At 43.1% G+C, this 23,485-nt stretch overlaps 2 protein-coding genes across 2 annotated transcripts in view; both read right to left on the bottom strand.

Moving 5' to 3' along the window:
• Positions 1-955: 955 nt before the first annotated feature.
• On the bottom strand, positions 956-6,256 carry atp6ap2 (ATPase H+ transporting accessory protein 2). The gene is made up of 9 exons (XM_062431672.1): positions 6,176-6,256; positions 4,501-4,631; positions 4,235-4,363; positions 3,947-4,042; positions 3,707-3,844; positions 3,432-3,485; positions 3,178-3,327; positions 2,964-3,083; positions 956-1,871 (listed from the first exon to the last, which is right to left on the bottom strand). Exons 1-9 carry the CDS (start codon positions 6,249-6,251, stop codon positions 1,677-1,679), a joined length of 1,089 nt encoding a protein of 362 aa, XP_062287656.1. The 5' UTR covers positions 6,252-6,256; the 3' UTR covers positions 956-1,676.
• Positions 6,257-10,399: 4,143 nt separating this feature from the next.
• The window catches only part of LOC133992811 (BCL-6 corepressor-like), a 33,287-nt gene continuing 20,201 nt past the window's right edge, over positions 10,400-23,485 (bottom strand). Inside the window, exons 3-9 of the mRNA XM_062431565.1 lie at positions 22,936-23,252; positions 21,483-21,767; positions 15,371-15,537; positions 14,499-14,644; positions 12,002-12,079; positions 11,667-11,820; positions 10,400-11,566 (exon numbers count right to left, since the gene is read on the bottom strand). Of these exons, the coding sequence (XP_062287549.1) occupies positions 11,146-11,566; positions 11,667-11,820; positions 12,002-12,079; positions 14,499-14,644; positions 15,371-15,537; positions 21,483-21,767; positions 22,936-23,252 (1,568 nt within the window). The 3' untranslated portion in view covers positions 10,400-11,145. The remainder of the gene's footprint in view (positions 11,567-11,666; positions 11,821-12,001; positions 12,080-14,498; positions 14,645-15,370; positions 15,538-21,482; positions 21,768-22,935; positions 23,253-23,485) is intronic.

Raw genomic sequence — 23,485 nt, 5'->3', positions numbered from 1 at the left:
AAATTATTAGATACCGCAATATATGTCATCAGGAGCACAGCATGGACATTGGACTGAGACAAAACTGGAATAATATTTTTTATATTGTAGCCAATAAGGGTCTGGTGGTAAAATTCTTTTTAGACTGAATAAATGTTGACTGTGTACAGCTTCATTTTATCATCCACAACAGTGTCACATTGTTGTGTCATGCAAAAATACAATTATTGCAAATTATAGTTTTCTACTGAATTGATCACCAAGCACTGCAGCTCCACTGACCTCTTCATCATATTATGAATGCAGTTTGGTCACAGGTGGGTGACCTCTAGAGACCACTGGTCAAAATATTTTTTATTATACGTTTGCTTCGACTGTAATTCTAACTTTTTCTTTACAAATGATAGCAACTTTGAAATTTCTCCCAGCATGATCTGACAATGTCCTGAAGAGCTTCTTGTGATGTCACTGAATGATAGATCGCTTTCTCAGTCCTCAAGTGCCCCTTTCATTTATAATTGGCAATTTCGTTATTTATCTACGTACGCTTGCCTATAGACAAATTTCACATGAAACTACATATTCAGCTGAGTCACTGTACACTGACTACCAGTAATTAATTAGTATTAGTAAGTATTTCATTTTAAAATGTATCAATTATATACTTTCCTATAATTAGTAAAAAAGAAATGATGTAGTCTTTTCCAGGAAACTCTTGTAAGAATTGTTAAATACCAAGACCCTATTTTCCATAAGCATTTTAAGACTAAGAGTTAAAATGGTATGGTAGTTAAAAGGATAAAATGCTTTTGGGAAACAGGGGGCAGTTCCTTTCTAGGAAAATAAAATATACTAGGGGAGCCTAAGATACAGCTTTACTCATGAATCAACTGATGCTTTTTGTCATTTCCCCTCTCATCCACTGTCAGGCAAGACAAGAAAAAAGAATGCTTTAGCAAGACAACAATCTGGACGATCCATGTAATAATTTATTATCAGGCATTATATTGCAGTTTAATCTTACTTATTCTTCATTTATTCCTATCCGATCTCAACAACCAACACTATAATCAAGTATTTCTGCTATCCAATATGTCTTTACCATATGGAATTGAAGCAGAGTGAATAACCTGGAATAAACAATGCACAAAGCTTCTCACAATAACAGTACAGCAGTTCCTCATACATTTGTATTTGTATTTTCAATATATACACATAAATTTCATTTAACTTAAAACAAGTTTCACACAGCAAGACAAGCACAACAACTTCACGCAGAAACCAGACAAATCTCATTCTTTCATAACATCACAATATTTTTTTTACAAAAAACAAAAAAAAGTTGCAATCATCAGGGGGAAAAAAAGAAACGTAGTTAGTGAGGAGTTTAAGTTATAAGGAATGATGTGAGCCATGGAGTTCAAGGGAGGAACACTGAATTTTGTCCAATCTATACACTAGTGGAGGATGTCGTTTAACCTCTTTACGTAGACTAAATGAAGAGCCGTAGCTGTAATTATGATATTTTTTGTCAATTATCATACCAGCATTGTAAACAAAAAGATGATTCAGTATTACACCCACCCCTCCACCCCATAAAGCTGTCAAATGTTTTTCACTAAACGAGACCTCACACAAAAACACAAACATTCACTAGAGGGCTCTACTTCGACAGATGGAGTGTTAATGCTCAGGATTTAATCCATCCTGATCTTCTGATTGGTCATCCTATAGATGATGCTGTCGTATCCTGGGTCCATGTTCCACAGGTTGTAGGAGATGGCAATAACGGCAAGAGCCAGAGCGATCATCAGCCACAGCACAATATTGAAGATCACAGCATACTGGAAGTTGTACTTGTAGGCCAGGTTGTAAGGACTGTCTGGGTTACTCTGCAATAAAATTACAACATCAGAGAGTCAATGCAAAAAAATGTGCAACTTAAATAACCATAATCAATTATTCTGATTAATTGCATCAAATTTAAATAGCCTTTCTTAAGGTGAGTGAGTGCATATAGTCTGTTCCCCATGCCAGACCTCTGACCTTCTGACCTCTTACACACAGGAAGTGGGTGTGAGAGAAGGAGGGGGGGCAACATCTGATAAGACGCATTAACTGGTCAATCAGGACTGTCTCTGCAGGACGCCCACCCCCTTCCCCTTCCCTATTTTATTAGACTGAATGATCAAAGCGTTCCTTGGTTCCAGACCGAAGTCATAAAAACCATGATTGACTAGAACTGGGCTAATGCTCGACACAGAAGGGTTAATGGCCGTCCTGCTATAGAGAAGTAGGTTTTGTTTTATAGTTCAGCATCAAATTTCACCCCTTAATAACACCACTGCAACACTACAGACAGGGACTGTATGTGATCGGGCTGTAGCTTTAATTATTTTCCCTGCAGTAACTGTGTTTACATTCTTTAAGGTGCTTTGTAATATAACATGTTAAAGAAGTAGCGTTACATCCAAGAAACTTCAACTTTTCATATACTGCCATTTCCAATTGACTGAAACCATTAGTGGTCTCCCTATTTAGCATTTATAAGTACTATATAAACATTTAATAAATGGTTTATTATGCATGCTGTAAGCACACTTAAGGCCAATTTTGAGTGTTTATTAACGTACAATATTTGTCAACTATTATAACTTCTCCCATGAAGACATTTTATATAATTACAACAACTCCATCTGAAAATGTCCCTTGTCCAAATACCAAAGATTTATCTATTTGCAACGTACTGAAAACTTCAAGGAATCATCAGACTTTTTTGGTTTTATTATGTTATACTGATATTTGTTTCTAATATCTTTTCTGGCTTCACTGACAGAAAGGGTGTGGACCTCATATTTGAAACATCCATTAGTTTAATGAATTATTACTCCCACTGAATAAGTGTCTAATTATTCTTTTGGAACAGTCGAGCTAACATTTAACGTCAGTCTAGTGAACATTTAACAAGCTGGTCTCAGACTTACAATCTGTTTGGATTCCAGAATCGAACGGGACTTCCTGGTCAAAGGAGCCTCAAAGGTCTTCACTGTCACAACCTCCACTACAGCACTGTTGCCATAGAGACCATACACGTCCTCTCCAAACTACGGTGGGAAAAAAGAAAATACAAAGTGGTTATAGAGGTTAAATCGATGTTTAAGGAGGTGCTCTTGATAATTCCTGTGATCTTCTCTTTACCTTCTGCAGGACAGTGGCAAGAATAGCAGTGGCGTCACGGTACTGGGGCGAGTCTTGGCTGTAGACCCGGCTCAGCTCTTCCAGGCCGGACAACTCTAAGGAGTACAGGTCAGGGGAGTGGTCCTTGGCCAAATGCCTGTGTCTCTGCAGCTACAGGGATGACATACAACAAACATCTATGTCACACTGCAAGGAAAACTCACATTTTCAGGAGGAAAAAAAAAAAAATCTTGCTGCAAAACTGGACAACTTACCAGAGCTGTAATATCATGCAGTACTTGGACCTCAGACAAGAAGAGCAAATCAGCCTAGGGAGCAGAACAGTAAAGAGGTAAGACAGGAAAGACTCCTCCTAACAGTCCTCCACATGATGAAATTCAGGGATAGAAATGATTCAAAATGTTTCAATCTGTGAAGGTTCAATCTGTTCACTTTAGTGCACTTTAGTGCAAAAAGCCCCAGAGATACTGGGTTTGATGTTGCTATCAGTTAGAAAAAGTATAGTAGTAAAATATTGCTAGAAAGTGACCTCTGCATTTCGGCTGAGTGAGTTGAGGGGCAGGGAAGCCAGCACAGAGCCATCCTGAGAGAGACGGGCACGGATCTGCTGCAAAGTCACTGGTAGATCCTCAAACACAGCGTTGGCTTTACCCAGCATATACAGCCTCTGAGATAAACAACAGACAGATAAAAAGAACACATGAGCACCCTAAGAGACGTGTCACAAAAGGTAAATATACCTTGTTCAATCTCAGTGTATTTTCATTACCTCTTCACTAGGGGCCAGCTGCAGCACTACAGGTGTGTCCTCAGCAAACAGAGAATGTACTGTCTCTGCCACACTATCCAAGGTGAAGGGCACCGGCTGCAAGGGGGAAAAAGATGACTCGCTGACAAACTAAGCTGACTCATTCAACTAACAGACACGTTTTAAATAATATTTACACCAAAGCATAAATTTGATGTACAAAAGTGGTACAAAAACCCTTCCCAAGGATTTGTTTCTGTATGTTACCAATGTAAACCAAAGCAGTATAACAAAGTCTGTCTAACTCACGTTCTCCAGGGGATAAGAAGCCACACTCTGAGGCAGGGCCAGGCTATCCACTCCTCTGACCACCACTAGCACATTTGCCCGGGGACGCTGGAACAACGGACCAGCCTGGAGGCCTGGCCAGGACAGATCCTACACAAATAAACACACATTGTAAAGGCTAGGCTAGCACAACCATACAGCCATAGTGAAGCATAAGCTACTTCTGCAAAAGACATGAATAATAACATCTAAAATTAAAAATGTGGAACATTCTCCAAAATAATAACCTCTTGAACAGAGAAGCCCATGGTTAAAGCCACCAGGTCAGGGATCTTCTCTCCAGAGACAGGCCACTCTCCTTTCTGGAAGGACACAAACTCTGGAGTCTGCAGCACCGTTAAGCTGTCTCCATGGACACCTGTGAGGAAAATTGATTAGACGGTCAAACAAAACAGATACATGGAAAAACAACAGTGCAGACTTTTCTCTTTTTTTATTGTCCACCATAGAGAAGACTACTGTGGGGATTAATGAATGACAAAGTGAGTTTGGTAACAGTGTTTCTTTTGTAGAACCACTGTATTTTGACTTATAACTTTTAACATTTCAACTGGCTCCAAACTATTTGCGACATGACAAAGCATGCGTGTGGGCTCCCCACCTCCCTTCAAATCAGATTTTCAATGAGTTCAGAGACTTTTAGCAGATGAATGTGAAGATAACCTTCTGGTGTCAAACTCTGCGCATACTTAATTCTGCACAGTGAAGCTCAAACGTTCAACTATAGGAACAAGAAGCAAAACACATACTTGAGTGGAGCAGGGACTTTAAGTTAAGGTTAAAACACTAACGCTACACATACTACTCTGCTCTCTTATGTTAATTACATACATTACATTACATGTTGTTACATGCTTTTATATCACTTGGTGCATGTAATTTATTTTGTTGTTAAGCTGAATTTCTTGTAAGACAGGTGCTATACAAATATAAATATTATAATAATGATTAATATTATTATTATTATTATTATTATTATTATAATAGAGGTGAATGTAACAAGTAGTAACTACATACCTGTATATTGAAATAGTATGATTACAGGTATCTGAATTGAGCATTTAGGCAATTCAGCGTCATCCACTAAGTGTTACTATTTAAAAATAATAATTATTATTATTATTATAAAAACAATAATTATAGTAACACTCCTTTCTTCCTCAGCTCATGCTTTGCTACAATAGAGGTTAATGTAAAGACACGCCTGTCAGTGTAGCCGTATAATGCATTAACACTGTGATGTTAAAACACATCACGTTGAAGACCAGCAGCAGCTTCATCTACAGCCTGACTGGACTTCATAGCTCTCAGTATAAATAACTCTTTAGCATTACTAGGCGGTGGATGGAGGCATAAACTCGTGACAGGACGCTGATGATGAATGTTAAAGAGGAACAGCGTGTCACATGACATACCACTCTTCGGTGAATTAGGAAGCAGCTACTAAGAATAAAAATGAGTGCCCTTCTTCTTTCAACTGTTTGTGACTTCGACGAATTTGTGAACCTTTTCCTAGGGAGAAAAACCTCCAGTGTCATCCTCTCTGCTGTCATTAAGTACTTGCTAAGTGTTAGCAGACTAACGAATGAATCTTCAGCTGTTAACCCGAGTGTTATTGTAAAACCAAGATAATCCAAGGATCCTATACTGCCAGTACAGCAAGATTACAATACATTATATTATAAATCCACCGTCTCCGTGTACATATATGACATTATCACAACGAATATAATAGTACGTCAGTAAGTTAAAGCTACACGGCGATGCTAACGATGTCCTAGCTAGGTTAGCGATCTGTCATCCGCAAATACGATATATGAGCCTGTTATATTAGATTCATGACAAGAGAAGTCTTCTTTCTTTGAAGCAATTTACAAATAATTATCTTTGCACGTTTCTTACCAGTTGTGAGAAGGGAGCAGAGGACAAACGCCGCAGAGATAACAGCCGCCATCCTTCTCCAGCTTGTCAGCGACATCTTTCTCCTTTTTACAGCAGAGATCAGCTGACCTGACGTCACCACGCTCTGCTGCAAAGAACGACGTGACAGTAAAAGAAGGCAGTCAGAGCATGGATGTATGAGCTCTTATAATACAGCCAGGGTTGGGAGGGCTACTTTAGAAATGTAATAGGTTACAGATTACTAGTTATCCTATTTGAAATGTAATAAGTAATGTAACTTTCAATTACGTAATCAAACTGATGTTACTTATTACATTTGATTACTTTTTGATTACTTTTTAATTAGATTAGATACATTTTCTAACAAATGTTTTCAAATGTTAGAGTAAGTGTACCCATTAAGCCCACCAAAATCTAAGTTCAGGTGTTTTTCATACTGACATGATGTATAAGTGAGATTTATCTCTCATTTGTAAATGTATTCATTAGTTTATGTAGATTTTGGAATATAAAATAAGATTATTTATGAAAAAAGTCAAAAGTCTGGCATGGTCTTAATTGGTACTGTGGCACCATTTAAGCCCATGTGTGTTCCAAATAAGGTTCAAATCATGATTCATTTACAAAATTTAAAAAAAAATATTGTTTTCAAAGAATTAAGAACAGCAATATGTGTTCAGTAACATGTTAAATACTAAAAAACGAGGAAAAAACCCTCCTCCTGAACAAAATCTTAAAGGTCTGACTTCCGATGTTATCCACTTTGACACTTTTCAACATCAACATTTTCATGAGTAATTGTAATTTAATTACACACTTTTTTTCTCAGTAACTGTAATGGATTACAGTTACATTTATTTTGTAATTAAATTACGTAGTGCCATTACATGTAACTAGTTACTCCCCAACACTGAATACATCCATGAGTTAAAGCCATGTGAGAGTCCGGGGTTTAATCTAAAATACATCAAAACATGCACACATTTATACATAAATATATACATAAAGAAGATATTTTACAGATGGACTTCTGTGTTGTATTGAAATCAATCAAACTAGTTTATATAGCCTAATTGATGTTTTGTTCTATGCATGTTCAATTCAATTCACGTTATACACATTGTGCAGGCACTTACGCAACGAAAGGAGAATATATTGTAATATAATATAGTTAAAAAATAGTAAAACACACTAAGAAAAATGTCAGCATATGTACTAATTAAATATGAGGTAGTATGAACTGTGGTTGTATCTCAAAGTATTTCTAGTATTGTTATGAGAATGGCATTGTAAACATATGGCAGGACAGTGTTCATGGCTTGTGCTGGCCACAGTGTAATCCAATTATACTTTTATTTAAATAGGGGTTTGATTGCCTCTGCCTCTAGTGGTAGCCTATAGGCCTGTTCAGTGTTTTTTTTTTAATTCACAGGCTGTCCCTCAGCTATCACAAGTGTTGTTTACTGTCTTTACTAAACTATTCTCGACATTTTTCGCAGAGTGTTCATGGGACATCCAGAATAAACATGTTTAATTTCATTGTTATGTTCGATTTTCTCCACTGGCCCAACTGAATCTTTTATGGAGTTTTTTAGTTTCTGGACAAATGTGGCAAAAAAAAAAATCTTCTCAGATTATTTTTTGCTACACCATGTCTATCATTCGGTATGCCACAAACACTCTTTGAATGTAAAGGCTGTTTTCATTAAGGCAACTTACACACCAGAAGGGACAACTTTGCTGCAGTATTGTGCATGGGCTCAAATCTACCTCTAGTTCAAATGTTCTGATGCTCTGATATGAAAAATCAAATAAAACCTTTTCTCCCCAAATACGTGCTCTTAAAGTACTCAGTCTAAATTGTCTGGTATAAAGTCCTTCAGAGCCTTTATGCGGATGGACAGCTGCAGAATATAATTATTTTTGCACAGATAAAGTAATTTATATTCTGACAATTTCCACAGTACTTTTAGAAATCTATCATACGTTATACATCAGTGAATTCACACCAGTATTTCTAGAACATGTTAAAAAATAGGTACTGAAAAACTCCATGAGCCACACAATAACTACAGAAATACAGCACACACACTATTTAGGTACAATTAGAGGCTTATTGTTAGAGCCAAGCCTTCCTCTCTAAAAGTGCGTTGTGCTGTTCAGGAAACATGGATGAGAAAAGCTCTTGACTGTGACCCTCCTGCACCTCCTCTCTCAGAATATGACATTGGCTTCAGCATTTGAGCTGACAGATTGAGGTTTGAGAGGCTGAATTCCCTTTTTCAGCATCTCAGTTAACTGTCCGACAGCTTCTTGTCACTCCATGACCTTTATCTGGATACCATTCAACCTTTACCTCTCAGCACAGAGAGAGAAGCTAAATCTCTGACTCTGCAAAGCTCTTTGAAAACAAGTATTCATGTTGCCCATTTTTAGAAATCTTTTCAACATAAAAAGAAGGTCTTGAAAGCATCCTAGAGCCAGATGATTTTAATCAGCTTTCTCTCTTTCTTCAGAGCTTTTCTCCAGAGATTCATTTATGGCCTGAAGGGCTGGATTGCACATGTCCTTCTGTAAAAGCTCCATTGTCACAGTGTGGATCAACAAAACCCCACTTGAATTTTGGCCCAGCACCCACTCTGCAGAGGTCGGGCAGTTGGGAATTTAGTTTGGAGTCTATCTGCTTTGGTTCAGTCATCATTTTTGTTGAAGCTTGGCCAGATTGTAATGCTGACACACTGCTGTTCATTTTGTGCATTCTTCAGACCTTTCCAGACTGGCGTCTTTTTCTCAACAGTAGTTCTCAAAAGCCGCTCATGTCCAGATCATCAGTGCCTGATTGGACACATTGATGTGAAAAAAAGATCAAGGGGTTGATCTATACCCTCAAAGCAAATTCAGGATGTGATGCAGACCATGGCTGGATTAACCCACTAGGCGGCCATGCAGTCCCCTTGAACCCTCACTCCTCCCACTCTGTGCATTGTTTATGTACACAGTCACCCTCTAAAGCTAGGGGCACCTGGAGCCCATGATATCAACAAGGGACCCCAGGTTTTGCTGTCTCAGAATAAGTTGTCGTGATTTAATTCAACTTGAATTTTTTTCAAAAATGTATCCATGTAAGCACAATATCAACTGAAAAATGTATCTTTTAAAGGATAAGGCTGGTGATAACCTATATTTTTTGTGATTGTCCGCAATAACTTAAGTCATATGCCAATTTCTTCCCACTACAGCATAAAAAAACAAGCCACAGACAGACACACACACACACACACATATATATATACACACATATTCAAAAAAGAGCCTGGTGCTGTTGTTTTTATGAAACAGAAATAAATTATGTATTGCCTCAGGACTGTTTCAAACTGTGGATTTTGTGCAGAGGAGAGTATTTATGGCAGCATCCATGTTTATTGTAATGAAGTAGCTTTTCACTGACTGCAACAATGTGGTTCAATTTTGTGTTCTTAATAGATTTTGGACAACAATTGAGATCATTGGCTGCCGAAGGAATGAGCTATATCAAGCTTTGGCTAAATACACATTTGTTAGTAGGATCAATTCATTGTTGGTTTCAGTCTTTTCATGAAATTTGTTGACAAAGAATACATATAAAATCTCTACACTTATCCTTTAAAACTACATTTTGACAAAGGACTAGATAACCATAATAGATGTTTATCTTTTTAATATTACGAAAAAGTGACACTCAGCGAACTTGGGGCCTACTTTTAACCCTGCTTGATGCAGATAAATTGACATTCAATAATTATGTAATCAGTGTGGCTTTTAAAATTTTTAGCAATCATGCCAATACAGTTAAAAAGGTATAATTTCAAACATCAAGTCCTTCTCAAATGTGGGGATTTAATGCTGAAGCCCCAATAAATTCACATTCAATTTATAGTTGTGCACACTAGAGGGCGCTGCAAGCCACAAGCTTCACAGCACACCAAGACAGCAACTTGAAGTTGGTGAGTCGTTCCGTCATGGCTGCAGATAGAAATTGCATGACACCTACAATACAGAAATATTCCAAAAGATGGCAATATAGGATTGTGTTGGTGTTCACATCTCAATGACAAGCAGGAGTTGCATATAAATTAGCAAGAAGATTAAATTTGACAGGCAGCCCACAAGACATTGGCTCTGAAAATGCAAATGAGTTCAACACTGACACAATAAGGAGCAGAACACGTACTTCATCTTGCAGTTTGTATATTTATTTTAAAGCAACTTCTTTTGTAAAATATAAATACAAATTATGAGATATTTTAATTACAAAGTTAAAACAAAAATGAACACACCAAAAATTACTTTACTGCAGTAGCCTCACTGTTATATACAAGCTCTTTGCCAAAGGGTGAATATCAACATTATCTTAAAATTTTATTATACAAACAATTTTGTAGTTTTGCATGTTAAATTACAGACTAAACAGGAAGCACAACTTGAACCAAAAAAAAAAAAAGATACAACAAAATAGCCCCTCAGGCTTAAACCAGGGCTGAAGTCTGAGGAGAGAAAAAAACAAAAAAACAGGACATCATGTGCTTCCTATAAACACAAATACCACATTCAATAGCACAGTCTCAGTACTATCCTGTACAGCTACACACATGCACAATGTGCTGCGTGCTCACACACTCCATCCAGTTGCTGACAACACGACTGCACTCTGTTGTCATACAAAAGCTTTCAGAGGGGAGTCGTGAGCAACATCCAAAAGAAAAAAAATCTCTGGATATTTTTTTTAATATATATATATATATTTTTATATATTTATTTATTTATACATATATTAATTTATAAAAATAAGACCATTATTAAGTCTATTGAGGCTCAAACTTGATCCTCAGTTAACACAGGGAAATGTTTCAGCAGCCTGGTCAGCCAGCAGGTCAGTCCATCTGTACAGTGCACCAGTGCTGGTCCAGAGCGAGGCCGAAGTACGGGTCAGGCTAAGGCATATCATCATGACCCTGGGTTGATTCTGAAGCAAACTGCAGTCGGTAGGGATCAAGGTCAGTGTGTTTAGTTGGTCCAGGAGTCAGGATGAGCCCAACTTGCCCAACAGCCTTGATTTTGTCCTTCAGTTTGTCCCTCGAGTGCTCCCAGCGGTCGTCCAGACACTCCAGCGTGGAGCCCAGCATCGCGGCCAGCTCGGCACTGTCTTCAACCAGATCTAGCAGCTCCTTGCTGTCCGGTTGGAAGCTCTCCAGCTCCTCTGGGCAGGAGAAGAGCTGCGACAAAGACGCTTGCCGGTAAAACTCCGCCTCAGCCACTGTTACTACCTCCATGTGTGGGAAGGCCTGTCGGAAGCCACGAGCTGACATCCGCAGCCTGCGGAGAACATCAGAGAGCAGCAGCCAGTTCCTTGGCCTGAAAGACAAAATCAATCAGTGTTAAACAATGAGCGCCAACAGACAGGCAGATGCAAATACGTAAAAAAGGTGCGTGTGCTCTTGTGATGAAAGCTCACCCCTGGGAGAGGGACACCTGGATGTTGTAGCAAGGCAGCAGAGGTCGGTCAGAGAACTCAAACTCGAACACCTCTCTTTTGTCATCGTCGTCATCATCATCTGGGCCTGGGGGATCAGCCAGGATGTCATAGACACCGCCTTCTTCGCCACACTCTGAAACCAAAAAAAAAAAGGATTAATTTTAATGAGCATTCACATTATCATAAAAGACGCAGGAATGTAAACAATAAAAGTCCGACATGTATAAACATTTCACTCTGAGCTCGATGGCACAGGAGATGAAAAATAAAGACTTTAAAGGCCTTAAACACACACAGTGCTGATCAGTACTCACCACATACAGCACTGCCATAGAATTCCCAATAAAGCCCTTGGTCATCGTCTGAGCGGCCCTGAAGGTCGGCAAAATAATCTATGGAGAGAGGAGAGGAGCGAAGCATGTTATTCAAGAGCTGGAGCCCGGGGGACACGCAACGAGGCAAATACAATTGCCCTTGGAGACTACAGCAGAAAAAAATGAATAAAGAGCACAGTAAAATAGAGGAGGAGGAGGAGGGGCAGTGTCAAGAGAGAAAAGAGAGACCAACAGAGCAAATGTTTTGGGGGGGGGGGGGGGCTGGCGCTGATGGTAAGGGGCCAGCGGCTGTACCACGGGGGAGGAGAGCGACTGTCTCCGCTGGGTTAGAGCTGGCTCTGTTCAGACCAGGGCTACAGACGGCTGCCAGGAATCAAACAAGAACCACACACAGTTCACACACACACACACACACACACACACACACACACACACACACACACACACACACACACACACACACACACACACACACACACACACACACACACACACACACACACACACACACACACACACACACACACACACACACACACACACACACACACACACACACACACACACACACACACACACACACACACACACACACACACACAGAGAGCAAGCTGGAAACAAACAAGCAGAGGGAGCTGGATAAGCACACAGAGCGAGAGCAAAGTGTGTATTCAGCACGCACGAGCACACACACAAACACATTCGCAGAGTGAGAGCCGGGCTTTGTGCCAGTGCTGAGGCGTGGGGCGTCTGGCGTGTGTTTGGAGGGATTAACGGCCTCCAGATGAGTGGGACCAGGTGGAGGGAGGGCAGCAATCGCTCGCTCTCGCTCATTTTCTCCGGTGCTCCATCTCCCTCTCTCCCCCGCTCTGTCAATCTAGCAGGCATCGATCTATCCATCTACGCTCTTTTCAAAATTCAACACCATCTTTCCAGCTGTCTCCATATAAATCTCCCGGTTCGCGCTAAACCTGTTCACCCTTCTGACGACCGTGAACTTACACCTGTTAGTTTTCCGCGTGCGTCTCAGGTGATCGGTTTTAAGTAGTTCGCTGTTCGTGTAATATTAAGCAGCAGGCTTTGGAGGAAGTGCATGTGTGTGTGTGTCTGTGTATTCAAGTGTGTGCTTTTCATTGCCATAACACAGACTCATTCGTGTTGTCTCGACTTCACTGCAAACATTTAGACGAAGCCCCCTTAACATACACACCCCAAGCACAGGACGGCGTCAGACTCTTAGCGTGGCAGCCTTGTGAAAAGACACACACTCAAACGCTCATGCACACATGCATACAAAAGCAGAGTCTCCAGCCAGAGCGAAGCCCATTTCCTCACGTACGCTGAGCAAACACAGTTGGCGTTGCTAAGTAACCAGATAGAGGAGCTCAGAGGCAACAGCACGCACCCCGTCGGGCTGAAACTCCCTGTCTAACAGGTGGTTGGGAGGGGGTGGGTGGGGGGTGCTGGAGGGAAAATGGGATGACAGAGAGTGACATGTCTAGCGGCGGTGGGGAGGATGAGGATTTACGAAGAGAGACTCATACCAACAGGTTGCACAGAGGTCACAGCGTTGAAAGAACAGAGCAGTGAACAAGCCAAGCGTTGGGGCTTTTGGGAACTGGATGTTGCTGACTGACTGACTCAACAGTTTACTCTTGCCCCTTTTCAGTATCCACTCACTAGCATACCTGCTTTCTAAAAAAAAGCCTTTTATCTCCTAGACTTTTCATTTGCTGCTTTTCTAAAAATGTACAATGTCATCATTTGTGGTTAAAACCTTAATATTCAAACGTTCTGGCCTTTGCATTACAGTTTGTCTGCATTGGGGATGGAACTTTTTCTACTGCTGCACTTATTGCAAAAGAGCTGAATGCGTAAGAGAAGTGTATTATAAATGTGAGGCATTAAAAACAGCAATCATCGAGGGACAGAGAGATGTTTGGAGGTTTTTGTGTAACCTACAGTGTGTTTAGATTTGAAACTTGGCGTTTACTATACAAGCCTGTTGAAGGTCTATTTTTAAACTCAACAAACAATCCATCCTAATCCATGAATGCTGCATGTGATTGCTGTTTTTGAGTACAGCAGATGTATTATTCCAATTCTTGGATAATTACAAATTAATACTATTTCAGATGGACATCATTTCCTAAGGAACATCTGACTCATGTCCTCTAGTCATCACTTTTTTATAGCCAGGAAATAATCATTAACTTAACTGTTTCTGCTTGATAAGGTTCAGTTCAGAGGCTGACTGAGCCTGACGACTGGAGCTGAGAAGAAACTGTCCTGAGTAATTATGTGAGAGCTCACAAAAATGCAGATTTATACTCTAGTCTTTGAACGTTTCCACAGGGGGTGGGGTGAGGACAGGGGCTATAACTCGTGACCTCTGTATTTCTTAATCCCTGGCACTGCGCATGAACTCTTTCTAAACAGCGTCTATGACTATAATTAAACCCATTTGGGATCTTACCCATAAGGAAGCGCTCCATGCTGTCACTGTGGGTCATCTTGAGAAGGCCACGGCCGGAATATGTTGCCAAGGTAGGGTCAGCTCCGTAGGACAGCAAGACTCGCACCACGTCCAGGTGGTCATTCTCCACGGCATCGTGAATTGGTCTGAACACACACAAGCCAGAAATTTAAAAAGGTGCAGCTCGTAGTATCGAGTAACTGATACTTTGAAAACTGACTGAGATTTCATAAACACTATGTCTCCTGTATAGAAAGTCAGACGTTGCTATTCCCAGTGAGCCCCAAAGTATTTCTCCATGTGCACTTCAATTCAGAGTTTCACTGATGAGAATCAATGCCTTGTGGATGATACTTTAAATGGCAGCACCTGTCATTCACTGAAACTCAATGTATTGTACCATAAAACATTTTTCCCTTTAAAGATTTCCCCTAAACTCTATCCTCGTGGGAAAAAAGATAAAATGTAATTTATACATTTATAAGCCTGTTAGCCTTATTAGCAATGATCTCACCTAAATCTGGTAATAGTTTAATAAAAGCTAAACTGCTACACAATACACTTTTAAGACCTGTGCACCATTCCCTGGAACAGACCCCCAACTGTAAGTTTTACAGTTTAACACAACAATGAAAGCACCAGCCTTTTTCCATTTAAAACTGCAGCCAATGTGTCAAATTGCTGTTATTGCCAAGAAAATATAAAAAGAAATCACAGATATTTTCTTATGAGCAAACCTAAGTCACGCACACTGATGACTAATTCCTGACTTGCCCCTTAACAAATTGCCACATGTTTGCTCCGTGCGTAGATGTGTTTATGTAAGCAAAAGTTGCGGTTGTGCGTGCGCAAGAAAGAGCGTGTTTATTTACCTGGTACCATCCTGTGCACTGCAGTTGATGTCGGCCCCGTAATCCAGCAGGTGTTGGACTATGCTGAGCCAGCCCCGGGCGCATGCTTCATGAAGAGCGCAGTAACCGGCGTAGTCTCTGTGGTTCACCTCACATACTCTGTTCTCCAGACAGTACAGCACTACCTCCTATAGAGAGCCAACACAGAGGGACGAACATTTAGTGTGCAAGATTGTGTGTGTGTGTGTGTGTGGGTGGATGTATGTGTGGGGACAACCCAAGCAATACAAGACCAAAAACACAAGTCAGACAGAGCAGACTCATACGCAAACAGTTGTTCCCTTTACAGTTCCTGTGGGAGAAAAATTAGGGAAAGGAGGAACTGAGTGTGTTCCTGTGTTGGACACACACACACACGCTCGCACACAAATGCTCCATAATACTGGAGCTGGCGCCAAAACACATGGAGGAGACCAAGTGTGACTCAACTGTATTTAGCCTGCCAGATTGCGCTTGTGCACGTATTTGTGTGTGCACCATGGTTGGGCCTGGACGTCAGTGTGGCAGCCAGTTACGATGGTTGGGCTCTGAACACAGCATAATGGAAGCGGAACAAAGAGATTTGATAGAGGTGCTCAAGAGCTGGAAGCGTTTTCTCTGGTCTAGGGCTGTGACGGTTGGGGATCCAGCACTAAGTAGTCAGACTGGTTTTTATTGGACTGGAGCAGCGTCTGCTGCTACTAAACAGAGAGGAAGCAGAGATAGAGAGCAGCCCGGCGGTGTGTTGATATGGGGGTATGCCCGAGTCTGACAAGTGTGCGTTTCAACACTGCGGGTATATGTTTGTATCTGTTTGGATATGCAACTTGGCAGGATTATTTGCAGACCAATGAACAAACAAATAGAAATCAACACATTTTTCTATATTTTACTATATATATGCATTTCTGTGTGTGTGCAAGACTCGTACACTTAGGACAGTGCATGAGTGTGTCTAACAGTCATGTGCCAAGAGCTGCTCATCTGAACCTGGGGAATGACTCCAAACTTCCATTTCTATGCTAATTCTAGCCCTCCGTCTTGTCCAAGTGTTTATTTCTCTCTCACCCTCTCTCCATTTTAGCACAGGGAGGACAGAGGGAGGAAGGAAGAAGGGAAGGCAAGCGATGGAGAGAAACAGACTGACAGAGGGATGAGCAGAGGGCTAGAGAGGGCAGAAGAAGGGAAGAAGGGAGAGGCAACACCCCAACAGATGACTGATAAACGAATCTGTGGATGAAATTTGTCGGGGCTGTCCTCTGGGCTGCAGCTGACAATAACAAGAGATGAAAGGGTGGGGTGTAGTGGGTGGTAGTGTGAAGTGCAAAAGGGGAGAGGGGGTGGGGGGGGGGGGGGGGGGGGGGTGATAGGAGTGATACAGAGGACGATCTGAGCCAGGGAGGAAGGAAAGACAGATGAAAGAGGGAGAAGTGGAAAACACGATTGAGAGAAAAGAAGTGAGCAAGTGTGAGCAAGAAGAAGTGCAAGAGAAAAAGAGAAGGGGAGGAGGGGTGTGTGTGTGTGTGTGTGTGTTGGGGGGATGGGGGTGATTGTGTGTGTGTGTGTGGGGGGGGGGGGGGGCTCCAACTGGTTTTCGCTCGTTGCCAACACTCTGTTTGCCTGCTGGAGAGAGATTCAGGAGCGCTGTGCCGAAGCTCCCTCTGGGGGATTCCACTAGCTTGGTGTGTGTGTGTGTGTGTGTGTGTGTGTGTGTGTGTGTGTATGCGTGTGTGTGTATGTGAGTGAATGAGAGCAAGTGCTAGAGAGACTGACGGGTAGAGAGTGTTGATATGCAGCTTGCCTAAGAGTGTGTGTGCGTGTGCGTGTGCACATGTGTATTTTTGTGCCACTGACGAGTTTGTGTATGTGTGTGTGTGTGTGTGTGTGTGTGTGGCTGTGGAGGAGGTGTAGCGCTAAACCTCCGGAGCCGTGTTTAATATCGCTGGGAGAGAGCGAGGAGCTTAGCACGAGAGCCCCGGCTTCCCGCCAGACACACTCACACTCACACACACACACACACAGACACTCCTCCGCAGTAAAATGAGACACTGCTCCCCCCCCCCCCCCCCTCCCTCCCCCCCCCCCTCTAGCTCTCTCCCTCCGTCCTCTAATCTCCCTCTCTTGAATGCTTCCCTGCGCTCGCCTGCAATCAATGCATCACTCAGACATTTAACCCCTTGCAGTGCTGCCTTGTGTGCGTGCATTTATATTTATATACACATTTTCACACATTCACGGAAACTCAAGGGCACACACATAAGACTACACAACTATATATATATATATATATATATATATATATATATATATATATCATATAGGCAGCTTTCCCTGTGCGATGATGAGCCAGCAGTCCAAGCTGTACAGTTTAGTGCTTGCCTAAACAAGTGAACCGTGTGCGTAAGAGGCAGCCTCCTTCTTGCTGGGGCAACAGAGGATAATCTCACACTGTTAATTAATCGGACACTGATGCACAAACAAGCTTTTAGCAAACTTATGAATAAAGACGCTTAGAGAGATAATATGTATAATATACATTCATAATAAATACTCAATCGGTAACCAGCTATAATCCTCATCAACTACATACAAACCAAATGATAAACTACATTTTAACTAATGGACAATTAGTTAAAATTTTTAATTAAGGGAATGTATTTTATTATCCAACTTGACCCATCTAAACGTAGACCATGCCATGTTTCTTTTGGAAAGCACATACCTGTGTAGCAGGGTTATATAGGCTACAATTAAATGATTACAGCTAATTATGATAGATTTCCTCAGTTTTGGACTCTGTACCTCTGTCAAGCCACTAGGAAGGGCACTGTGTTGTAGGGCTAGGATCACATGATGCTAACACTAAAGTGATTCTTTGTATTAGAATATAAGTTATAGGGACCAATAAAATTTGATAAGTATCAAGTAGCCCTAGCAATAAATTATCGTTATCTCATTCATCTTTAACATGCATTTTCTTAACTGGCTTTGCTGGAGAAGGACTCTAGTGTGTGTGCTAACCCCGACACACTTTTTCCGCAAGTGTGACTTTCAGGATGAACAGGGAGCCATCTTGGAGCACTTTTAATGCATTCATGGTCTCCTTTCCATCAAACGTCAGCACTGTCAAGTTTATTGGTCAATGTCATCAGTTTTGTTGTCAAAGTTCACCCAGGTTAAACCCTACAAGAAAAGTCACTGCAGATTTACTTCACCTCTTTACAAGCAGCAATTCCATAATTCTGTGATCACAGATGCTGGTCTGCCTGGGTACTTAAAATGCAATCCAGTTTTTCTATTTGCTTGGATCATACATACATTTGAGAAGGAAAAATCAGAAGTGATTCATGTGAGGAGAATAAATGACAGATTGCACCTTTATCTGAGCTTTCAATGGGCAGAACTGAGGGGCCCCCAAGCCCCGGCACGAGAGGGAGAGGGATGAAGACATCCGCAGAATCTCTCCCTCATTACCATTTCAAATGCTCAGAGAGCGAGTCAGACGAGGGAGAGCGAGAGAATAAAAGGGGGAGCGAGGGAGGGAAGAAGAGCGAGAGAGTGGGCTTTCATGTGCAGAGGCACGGATCGCAAAACTAAACGAACATGAAATATGCACAGTGTCTGCCGGGCATCGGGAATGAATAAAAAAAAGAATAGTGCGCATGTTAAATTACATTTGTGTGTGTGTGTGTGTGCGTGCACAAGGCCATTCTGCACTCGCAAAATTTGCAGGCCTGCACACGCAAAGATGCCTGTGCATGTGCTTACTGGGTAACATTTGGGTGTTTCCCTGTGCGCGTTTCGGTGTGTCTGAGTGTGTTCATACCGTAGAATGTGAGTTGTGTGTGTGCGCATGAGGTGATTATGAAATTGCATGTGCAGGTCTGTGTGGGTGGGCGACAGCGGCAAGTGCGGTGTTGTCGCTCTGTGCAGCATATGGAGAAGAACACGTCAGGATGCCTGTGCGTGTGCTTACTGGGTCATAACTTGTATTTCTGTATGTGTGTTTCTGTGTGTGTGTGTGTGTGCGTGCGTGTTTGTTCGTAATCAGCATGTGAGCCGTGTGTGCGTGCCTCTGTCTCTCAGGCCCCTCATATCTCTCTGCCTGTGTGTGATAAGCCCAGAGCTTGCGGCGCTAAAACACCAGCGTGAGACAAGCGCTCTGTGCGTCTACAGGCTTGTATGCGAGAGCGTGAGTTTGTGACTGTGTGTGTGTGTGAGGCAGTATGCATAAATTGGTGTGTCTCTGTTCGCTCGTCCTTGTGTGTATGAGCGTGTGTGTGTGTGAGTGGGAGCCCCAGGGGTCTGCCCCAGGCTTATCACACACAGGCAGTGAGAGACGAGCTTCCTGAGAGAGAGAGCGAAGAGAGAGAGAGAGAGAGAGAGAGAGAGAGAGAGAGAGAGAGAGAGAGAGAGAGAGAGAGAGAGAGAGAGAGAGAGAGAGAGAGAAAGGGAGAGAAAGGGAGAGAAAGGGAAGCAGGGAGGGGGAAGGGGAAGGCGGGGGGTGTTGTTTGCACAGCGGTCAGCGCCTTGTTTGTGTAGTCTCAGGTTTTCTCCTCCCTCCTCCCTCTTTCCCTCTCCACACGCGGAGCGCAGGAAGGGAAAAATGCGAAGGGGGAATGAAAAAAAAAAAAAAAAAACGGAGAGGGAGGGAAAAAAAACGTTCGAGAGAGCCGCATAAATCACAGAGACGAGCCAGCTTCTCTCCAGCACGGCTGACTGAACCCTGCTGCTGCTGCGCTGCACCCTGTGTGTGCGAGTGTGTGTGTGTGTGTGTGTGAGAGAGAGAGAGAGAGAGAGAGAGAGAGTGAGCGAGGGAGAAAAACAGCCGCCGCCACTGCTAACCACAGTCACCACGGCACATTAGAGGGCCATTAGAACGCGATTATACTCCCAGTGCTTACCTCTCATTCACACTCTTGCTCGCTCCCACTGACTCACACATACACACATAATCACGGACACACGCACACACACACACCTCATCATCATAAATGTGTACAACAAACACACACAACCATAAAGCAACCGGTTAATGAGCAACAAAAGATACCCACACCTATTTACAGTTCTGTGAAGATACCTCTGCTGGTGATAAAAATTATCATGTGCACGCACGCACACACGCACACACAAAAAGACAGCAGAGTGGACACGCACAGCGCAATATGCAGCTCAAGTGGCATAAAAACCACTTGGATCAATAAATCAATTTGTAAAATCTGTCAACAAGGGGAGAACATTTAGGCCCACGAACAGAAACACAGGGGATGAGGGAGAACGAGACAGAGGGCCATCCAACTTTCATTAAAAGCTTTCAGAGCAATGGGAGTTGAGAGATCCAGCAGAATATACACCAGTCTCATCCTTTCTAGTATGTGCGGAGAATGAGAGGATCTGCTTTAGGAGCGAACGATCGGCAGTGACACAAAGAAAGAGGGAAAAAAAAAAAGTCCTGATGCTAGAGAGGCAGCGAGCATCAGTCTCCGTATAATGATCCCACCGATCCCTCATGCTGTCTGCACACGCATGTGCGTGTGTGTGTGTGTGCCTGTGTGTGAGAGTGTGTGTCACACTTCGCCTCACGGTAAATTAATGAGATGTGAGAGCGGAGCGAGGCAAGAGGAGGGGAGGCAGGGGTGGTGGAGTGTGTGTGCGCTTGCGGGGAGGAGGAGGAGGAGGAGGGGTGCCAACGACAATCTGAGTCACAAAGAGAGGAAGAGAAAGAGTGCTGAGAGGAAAGAGGGGGGGAGGGAGCGGAAACCTAAGAGAGAAAGACAGAGTAGCAGGCAAGAGGAGGAAAAAAAGATGGAGTATTAGCGAGAAGAAAGCATGAGTAACGGTGAAATAGAAGGGAATGATAGAAAAGCAGAAAAGGGATCTAGGAAGAGGAAGAATAGGACAGATGCAAGAGAAGAATCAGATGGAGAGAAACAATTTTGAAAATAAGAGATGTGCGCCAAAGTCACAGACAGGAACAAAGTAGGGAGAGAAAATGAGCTCAATTTGAAGAAGAGCAAAAGATTTGAATGAGATGATAAAGTGTAAAGGAGAGAAAACGATAAGGGGGGGGGGGGGGGGGGGGGGGCATTACCTCGTAGCCCAGCCTCGCAGCTCTCTGGAGGAGAGTTTCTCCGGCGTTCTTGTTCACGATCAGTCGACGAGCCTCTGGCGGGATAGGGCGCACCGCGGGGGGCTCGGCAGGGGGGGTCCTGTGCACCCCAGCCGCCTCTGGTGGGACACCGCCTGCTCTGCCGTTTGCCTGGGGCTGGAGGGAAGGCGGGCAGAGCGCAGCGGGGGAGCAGGGCTTGACTGGAGAGCAGGGATAATGATTAGGAGAGGCGGCTCTCTTCCTTGGAGCGCCTCGCTGCTCACTCAGCTGTGGAGAGAGTGAGAGAGGGAGAGTGTTAGAGCCGCTGCCACATAGCAGACGGGACACACTTTCACACATACACACGCATGGAAACTCAAGGGCACACGCATAAGACTACACAACTGACATATGCGCACACACACAATAGGAAATGCAGGTGTGTTTTTTTTACATAATAATGAAGTGGCAAACGCAAAACTGGCCGAATAAAATTACTATATATTCAATAAAGCTTGCTGTTTTTCCTCTTATCCTCACTTGATTTTTTTATATAATAACTATAGTACTAAAGGTAGTATAGATGGATTTTTTCTTTTATCTCTAACATCTGTGTTTATGTATGATTATTATGTATGGAAGACACAGTATGTCATTGAAGAAGAAAAAAAACACAGACACACAAAGAGCTTTCTCACCAACTGTTCACGCCCCAAACACTGCAGGTTGGCAGGGCACTTTTCTTTAACCGCTAAACTAACAGAGCCCTCTGAGCACAACACACGAGAGAGGGAGTTGCCTGCCTCTGTGCGTGTGTGAGTGTGTGTGTGAAGTGCGTGCCCTCTCAGTGGAATTCCATGTCGAAGCAGCTGTCAGGCTGAGGAGGAGCAGGGGAGGAGAGCAGCGCGGGCGGAAAACAACTAGCCCTTTTTTTTTCTCCCCCCTCAATTTTTCCCCGTGCTCATTTTTTCCCCCCCTCTTTTGAACTCTGGCACTTCATACACTCGACCATGGCTGCCACATTCCTCACTGTGTGTGTGAGTGAGGGAGTGTGTGTGTGTGTGTGTGTGTGTCTCTAGCTTTGTGTTAGGCACTCAGTACAATGTATAATTGCTCCAGGGTTTTGTTGTTATGTCAGGAATGCTCACAAACATGCACATACTCACAGCCCTGGCACGTATCTACACACAAAACAGCGCCGATGACACACGTTCGACAATTAAGGCCAGAGACAAACACCCATGTATGCGTGCGCTCCACAGGGAGTCACTAAGGGCACGAGGAGGTCAAAGCTCCAGCAGCCCTCTAAACATTGTAAACATACTTCCTTCCTCTCGCCCTCCCTCCCTTCTCCCAGCTGCATAATCAGAGGCGCCGACAGGCATACTGAAACAGACTCGGCTGCTGCAAACATCCAGACGCCCCTATCGCGACCAGACACCGTATCAGCACTCACCTTGTCATCTTCAGCTGCTCCCTGATCAGCCGCGCAAAGCTGGCCCGGGCTGTTAGGTGTGGCCTCTTTTCTCTTCTCCCGCTCTCGCTCCCTCTGACTGGTGTGTTTGGTCTTGCACGGCCGCTTGCCCTTGGGTTTGTCCGTGTCACTATGGCGACGGGGCTTGAGGGGAGGGGTGCCTCCCACGGAAGGTTCTGGGGCTGGAGAGGGGGGGCCCCTCCTTGAGGGCTCCTTGAGGCCACGGTCACCTGAGAAGGGGCCCGGCGGGTGCGTTCTGTCCTTCGGCTGGCCGGGGGGAAGGGGAGAAGTTGCTGCTCCTGTAGAGGGGGTAGAAAGAAGAGGGAGGCAGAGTGAGCGGCTGATAGTGTGAGAGCTCAGTGAAAGTGGAGGATGGGAAGGTATTGCAAGGCCATCTCTCACCCTCTGTTGGTTTATTAATGAGTGCATAGAGCTGTCTGGAAGCACAGCATGCCTGCTCACTCAGGAAAATAAAAAAATAACCTGCACAGTCGCGCACACACATTTGCACGCACAACACAGGCTCACATAA

The sequence above is a fragment of the Scomber scombrus genome, chromosome 13 (assembly GCF_963691925.1).
Source record: "Scomber scombrus chromosome 13, fScoSco1.1, whole genome shotgun sequence".
Classification (NCBI taxonomy): Eukaryota; Metazoa; Chordata; class Actinopteri; order Scombriformes; family Scombridae; genus Scomber; species Scomber scombrus.
Note: the sequence above shows the minus strand (reverse complement) of the source record. Positions and strands in the feature narration are given on the sequence as shown.